This window comes from Rhipicephalus microplus, chromosome 1, assembly GCF_043290135.1.
Source record: "Rhipicephalus microplus isolate Deutch F79 chromosome 1, USDA_Rmic, whole genome shotgun sequence".
NCBI lineage: Eukaryota > Metazoa > Arthropoda > Arachnida > Ixodida > Ixodidae > Rhipicephalus > Rhipicephalus microplus.
Genome location: NC_134700.1, coordinates 130,608,937 through 130,616,932, shown reverse-complemented (window position 1 = coordinate 130,616,932; position 7,996 = coordinate 130,608,937). Strand labels below are relative to the sequence as shown.

At 39.6% G+C, this 7,996-nt stretch overlaps 1 protein-coding gene across 1 annotated transcript; it reads left to right on the top strand.

The window, feature by feature from the left end:
• Positions 1-301: 301 nt before the first annotated feature.
• Positions 302-7,364, top strand: LOC119178359 (uncharacterized). Its single transcript, XM_037429556.2, has 4 exons — positions 302-444; positions 1,108-1,163; positions 2,184-2,326; positions 7,088-7,364. The coding sequence occupies exons 1-4, from the start codon at positions 371-373 to the stop codon at positions 7,265-7,267; spliced, it is 453 nt and encodes a 150-aa protein (XP_037285453.2). The 5' UTR covers positions 302-370; the 3' UTR covers positions 7,268-7,364.
• Positions 7,365-7,996: the final 632 nt, after the last annotated feature.

Here is a 7,996-nt window from a genome sequence, read left to right as displayed (position 1 = left end):
TCCCCTTTGTTCAATATATAAGGTCCTGGCACTAACCGATTGCAGTGTTGCGCTCCATGTGGGTCACTTCGTAACTTTCTTGTCTGTATCTCGTACATGATACAGTATACATATTAGTTGGATTATCAGCAAGTCCTCAGTGGAAGCCCGTGTAAGGTATACACTCGCAGGAGCCAAAATAGCCGGAAACTGCGTGTATTCTCTCGATCAGTGTGTGCTAGGCAAACACTTGCTGCTCGGAGCACTGATTACAGATGTTTTATCTGTATCTTTCTCTCATGTCTCGCGCATCTGTTTCATGTTTCATGTAGGTGTTCCTTTGTTTCATCTATTAAGCTGGTCATGCAAGGGGGCGGGAGTGCAGATATAAATGCCGCCTGTAAAGCATGAACTACCAGCACTGAAAAACGGCCTCCTCAAGAACGAAGTTCAGCTGCAGCCGTGGTAAGTGGCATCGTAAACTTTGCATCAACTAAAGCTTCAGCAAGCAGTTGTGACGGACTACATTCTGCGACATCATACAAAACTCATACATTATGCTTTATAACAAATAAGTTATGCTATTTACAGTATATCTTGTATACACATATTATTTACTTGAGTGCAAAAAGGGATGCTAGGTATAGCGTGAGAACTGTTATTCTGAAAGCATTGTTTGACTAAGAAGAAGGAGATTCTACATCTTATGCATGGATTCGAATTTCGTGGAGAACATCACCTTACTGTGCCCACTTTCAGCCTCCTTTTTAACATGCCACGCAATTGGCATACGACACTTCAATAAGGGGTGTGCTATAATCGACTGCTCTGCTGTCCTAAGTACATACATACATACATACATACATACATACATACATACATACATACATACATACATACATACATACATACATACATACATACATACATACATACATACATACATACATACATACATACATACATACATACATACATACATACATACATACATACATACATACATACATACATACATACATACAATATCTGTTTACGTAAGGACGCCATAGGCCAACGCCGTTAGCATAAACAGGAGAACATCTCTGGGACGTTGCTTTCATGTCGTATATATTCTTTCTTTTACAGGACCATGAGACGTTCACTAGCCGTATTTTACCTAATTTGCTGCACTGTGTTTTCTGGTAAGTGATGATTGATGAGACTGCCGTTATTACAACAGAAATACAGAAAATGAATTGCATTTCGAACACAGCACAAAAATATATTCACCGGAGAAGCACCTCTGCTGTTAGCTTGGCTATTTTTAGTTGGCACATTTACTATATGGGGCACAGGAATTTCCTACTATGAGTAGTGCACACATTTTACAGGCATCAGGTCGCACTACTGGTATACTGGAAGTCGGACTTCAACTAAGTTTCTATTTCAGGCCAAACTTTGGCGTGTTTATCACGTTGTTTGAAAGTTTAGATTGCCCATGTGGCTTTTATTCAAGAAATATGAGTGAAGGTAAGAAATGTTCCTAAAGTCATGGTAATTCATATTCAGCTTTTTGATCACTGTATTTACTCAAAGGAGAATATTCATAAACTATTAAATAGAATATTCAGAATTGCTACTAGGCAAGATTCGGTAATCGATTGACATTTATGCGTAAAATCTACGGATTGCCTGGACTAAATATCTGTTAAGAGATGTTCTCCGGTGTTAGAATAATTTATTGTCCTAAGCAAGTGGCTGTTCTCATTCCTGTAACATTTTTATTTTATTGTATCCTTTTACATAAGCCAATGTATTATTTCGAAGATTGATGTTTTTGCACTTCTGCCAGGCACTGCAATTCAAGCCCTTTGTGGCCATGACAGGCCTAATATATGTACTACTTTCCTATTAAATGAGCAATAAAGATTACTATTATTATTATTATTATTATTATTATTATTATTATTATTATTATTATTATTATTATTATTATTATTATTATTATTATTATGTCAAAGCTGAGTAGCACATGCTAGCCGTATCGCTATTTCGGCCCCCTTGCAAGAGGCCCGGTGTGATTGTATATGTACACTCCTGTTACCTGATCAAACGTGTTCACTTGTCCGTATGGCTTTCGGCACGTGAAACACGTTGGTCATCAGCCAGCGAAGCACTAAAGTGTATTCGGGCAACACAAAAATCGTTTGCCTTGCACGCAGCTTCGTCGCACAAACTGGACAAGATTGATGACCCTGCTATCGAGAGCCAACCGAGACATGTTGCTGTGGAAACGAGTGATTCGGACGACTTGCCACACGTCATCTCACGAAAACAGCAGGAAACCGCACAACTTCATGACGAGGTATTTTGAGACAAGCGTTTGGCGTATATCATGGGGGAAGGGGTCAAAGGAATATTCACCCCCCCCCCCTTCCTCTTCAGACAGGATGTGTGGGGTTCACCGCTAGCGAACGTTACCCCTTAAGATTTGTCTTTCAGACATCGTATATTTGATTTAGTTGACAGTTAAGTATAGGTCATTCATGTTGTTTAAATTCTCGTTTACTCTGCAGTGTGTACCAGTGAGAATTCACCTAAGCTGTGGCATAAGAATTCTCCTATTTAAATCACTGCTGCCGCTCGATCGATTTCAGGCAAGACTCAACAAAACAATGAAATTACGCGAGCTCGGAACCCTTGCTTGTTTTACGGGGAATCTTGATATGAGATCACAACGACCGATTCAGGCACCGTAGTTGTCCGCAGCTGCCACCTTCACCACCGTTGACCATAACCACTATCGTACGAGTAAAGAAAAACATAATGAATGAAAAAATTTGAAGACAGAACGGGAATCAAACCCAGACTCTCGGTGAGGCGGCCCAGTACTGTACCACCGATCTATGCCGTGGCTCAAAAGTCCGTTCTAACTGACCGTATGCAGGCTTTATGTCGGGTAAGGAATCGCGTTAACATGTGCAATAAAGCGTTTTAGCCCATATAGATAACGACCACGCGTCACACAAACTGAATTGCGTAACGAGTCGGTCATTGAATGCCCCAACTCATCAAAAACGCCTCAGGCGCAATTCTTCAGCGTAGTGAACTGCAGCATCAACAACGTGCAAGTAGTGCCTTGCAAGTGTGTAGCGGTTACCACGCTTCTCCGAATAATTACGAATACTTGCATAGTGGGTGTTTCCCCACTACGCAAAAATTATGATTTATAGTGTAGTGGGTACCACGAAAGTGTGCTTGTAGCTAGTTGCCCTAATCTTGCTCGAAAAAGGCTCAAGAGAGGCCGCGCTTTTAGTTTTCGCTGTGACTGCGCGGCCCGTTCTGCGCACGCTTGGTGATTGTTTATCTATGCCTTTTAACATAGGTATAACTGTTATAATAATTTTCTGAAAAAATCCACACTCAACAAACAAAATGGCTTCCACGGCCAGATTTACCTTCCCCTTGTGAAATTTCTGAATTTACTTCGCTGGCTTTACCAAACACTATGAAAAAACGTATTTGCTTATCCCCCTCGCATGATGCTTTGAAGTTTTCTTATTATGTGAATAGTATTTATTATTCACGGAAACTCCGTTACCTGCCACTCGGCGCATACATCGAGCCTGAATACGTTGAAAACCCAAATTTGGGATTGGTGGCGCTACCTGCTACTGGGTTCTGTAGCTGCGGGAACCGCGTGCATGCAGCATGCATTCGTGAAAGCTTGTGTTATTTTTATGCACTCACCCCGTCAACAACACTACGAGAGCAATGCGTACTAAAAATCTTGTCACTGGTATTCGCAGTGATTGGTTCTAAGCTAGCGCTGGTATGAAATTACGCCAAAGGTAAGGTGAACTGCCAACTAAGAGGAGTTGCCAACAGGCCAATTAAAATACCGTGGTTCACCAACGTGAGACAATTTTTGTGTCACCTATATGTAGTTGAAGTTGCAGCACGGTAATGTGTATGAATAACACTGCTCCACGCAATGTCATAGGCTGACAAGATAGAGCGCTGATTGTCTTCCTGTTCCTCAATTTCAAGGAGGAATACTTTATTGCACACTATAGTCACGTGTGCACCATAGATATATTTGCCCCTTCAGAACAACATATGTGCCCTTCAGTGTGCCCTTCAACATATGTGCCCATAGGCTGTTCGTAGTCGGGAGATATGATTTGCGAATTTCCATATGTTTGCTAATTAGTCCATATAAACTTAGTTAGTCACGTATAGAACAACCTCTTCGCTCTACGCAATGCAAGGTTCACAATTCTGAAAATTGACCTAAGTGAAATAAGTACTTGTGTTATTTCAAAAGAGAAGACTGCGTATGCAAGAAAACACTCGTTATAAATTGTATGTACAGTCTGTTTCACATTTAGGGGAAATGTCAAAGTGCATGAGATGGCGACGCGGCCAGTGCTGCAGTCGCGTGCAGACTTCTGAGGGGCGAGAACCGTGTCTGCTGCTACGGCCGGACCGCCATGTCATGCGCTCTCAGATTTTCGCTAAGTGTGAAACATATTGTACCTGCCATTCGTGCCAACCGCTTTCTAATTTTACTGTTCATGTGGTTTATGTATAGCCCGGTCTCGTTTCACACTCAGCTTCTGCTTTTTCCCACCATACATTTAAGTGGTTGTTTACTATAATGTCCACGAAATGGTGAGACGCTTCCATCAGCGATTCTTCAATTTCATATAACCATATAATATTAGGAAAGCGCCACGACTCCATTTATTACTGGTTGATATAAAGACTTGCACAACTTCAAAATTTATTTATTACTAATAATAACGTAGCACAAAAGACACCGGAAAGAAGAACACAAATACAGCGCTCACTATAAGCACAAGTTCACTAAATAACGTACACACATATATGCTTAAGGAACTTGACACGTGACGGGAGAATAAGAGCACGAAAACAAATGAATTGTTGTAGTGACAAGCAGTAATGAAATCGACTTCGATAGGTTGCAGCACAATCGATGGTCCCGCGGCACACGCATCGCCACCCTTAGAGATAAAGAAAGCCTCTTCAATTTCTCGCTCCGTTTTTTCCTGAAATCCTGCTAGCACACTTGCTTCCGTCATCCTATGTGCGTAGCGGCAGTCCCTGAATTGCAACGAAAGGTTCAAACATGGTGGTCTATTCAAACAGGCTCTGTGGTCAAATAATCTATTATTTCAGCACTATCGATGCTCTGTCTAGTCGAAGTACCTTTTCCTACATAACAAAGGTGTGATGTTGATCCCTACCACAGGTGCGGCATCAAGAATGGGGAAACGTTAGTAGTGTATATATATATATATATATATATATATATATATATATATATATATATATATATATATATATATAGATATATATATATACATATTCCTATATATATATATATATATATATATATATATATATATATATATATATATATATCTATGTATAGAGAGAGAGAGAGAGAGAGTCAAGTACACCCTCCGTGAGTAGTCACAACGTGGTTTATTTCGACATTTCAGCCAGAGTCTGGCCTTCATCAGGATTGAGGGTACAGTTTGTTGGTGCTCAGCTTTATACAATCTTGAATAAGGGGGAGAGAAAGAAATGTATATATATATATATATATATATATATATATATATATATATATATATATATATATATATATATATATATATATATATATACTGGGAGTAATAATTCGATGGGCCACTTAGCCTTCGTGAAGGTATAGGATATGGCACACAACGGGAGCGTTGTCAACGTGGATAAATATATTTATTTCGCAACAGTTTCGAGAGGGGCCCGCGATGGCGTGCGTAAGGAAAGGGTTTCCACTTAGTGGGTCGGTCGGCTTTTTACCTTTCACCTTCGGCCGTGTCCCCTCAATGGCCGTCAAGTGGTAGGTGAGCGTAAACACTTTGTATGTTCAATTGAAAACAAAAACAAAAAAAGCAAAAAAAGAAACAAAAAAGGACAGTGTACACGTACGAGTCAATCACAAAAAACAAGCATGGTCTGCAGCTATGAGCTTTGTCACCAGAGATATCTTTGTGACCAGGTGACAAAGATTCAAAGCTGGAGACCATGCTTGTTTTTTCTGACTGACTCGTACGTGTACACTGTCCTTTCTTGTTTACTGGTGTCACTTTGTCAGTGGTGACAAAGAGCATAGCTGGAGACCATGCTTGTTTTTTTCTGATTGACTCGTACTTGTGCACAGTCCTTTCTTATTTTTTTGTTGTTGTTTTTGACAGCGCTCCCGTTGTGCCCTATATATATATATATATATATATATATATATATATATATATATATATATATATATATATATATATATATATATATATATATATATATATATATATATATATATATATATATATATATATATATATATATATATATATATATATATATATATATATATATATATATATATATATATATATATATATATATACAGGAGAGCTTAAGCTCTCCCATCGATTTGTCGTAGGTGAAAATGTCCACTCGGTGGAAGGGTGGGTGCTCGGGAGGTACTGTTGACAAAGATGGCATAGCTCGTTTACGTTCGCCTTTGTTGAGTTCCTGCTCTTTCCCAATCCAGGCATGCCCCTCTTGCTTCTTTTTAACGTTTCTTCCTCCTTCTTTTCTTCTTGGTTCTTTTTTTCGTTCTTTTTTTGTTGTTAATATTGTTTTTATGTCCCCTTCCCTCCTGTCTCGAGACGCTTTAAGAAGGCACGTAAATGTGTAAATAGTATTATGCCTTGAAGAAGACTGGGCTGGCTCCCTTCGAAAAGTCGGCTATGCTCTTAGTATCAACTAAAACTGGTATAAGAAACAGGGTTTCGACGAATACGACTGTGTGGTGATGACATGAATAACGGGAAGCTCCCGTCACGTACGGCGTCACACCTTTTCCTTTAGACACGTGTGACACGTACCCGCATAACTCAATCCACAATATGTGGGTATGCGCCACAGGTAATTGACAGTGTATGCAGGAATAACGAGTACAGCCATTTTGAAGGGAGCCTGCCTCGAAGGTGACAGAAATCTCGCCCGCAAATCACGGGACAGCGCATGCCCTAACCGCGCCATTCTGCTATTGCAGGGCGAGGAATACTTCATTGGCGATATCTTCAACGCCATAAAAAAAATGGGCGATGGAATGAACAAAGCTGTCGAGCACGCTGGTGGAAGTTTGGTGGACTCCTTAGAGAAGTTCAACAAGGTGTTGAAGGAACATATGGCATCTATAGTATCCCAAAATAAAAGCTCTTCCCTAAAGTGATCGAAAATTTTAAGCTTTCGGATTTCATGGGCTCTTTCAGCGTCCTGTGCAATGTCACTTTCTTTAATTAATAAAGCCTTACAAATCTCATCAGACAGATTATGATGTTTGTCCATTTTCTTTGTTTTGAATGCACATTTTGTTGTCGTGAAACTGAATAATGCACACGATTTTTGTAAATGAAAACGCTGTGAAAACAAACACGTTTTACCCAGGACCCGCATCATGCTTTGATCAATATCACGAATCAGTGACAATACAATCATGCACATAACATTGACAACTTTCATGATTCCAACTCTTGTAGTTGAGATTATTTTTACAAATAAATGAATACTTATTTATTTTTTTCTTCTATGTGAGCAATAAAATGTTCCACCAAGCATCGCGAACTCCGCTCGGAATACGTGCAGGCCCGACGTGCATACATGTTGAAATCTGCATGATGGCAAGTGTTGCTGAATTGCGTAACAAAGTAAGTGCTACGTAATCAAATTCAGGGATCATAATTATTTTCATTTTAATCTTACGTTTTGTATAGCCTCCTGTAATGATTGCGCTTGTGAATCACACACGCGAATTGGTAAATGCCAGTCAATCTTCCTGTTTACAATTCACATTCTTTTAATCGAAATGTAACGCCCAATAAAGGATTAACTGCACAGCGGTGGCTATCCTTAGTGAGTGGCGACAGCTATTCCAGTTATTTATAATAATATAAAAGCGATG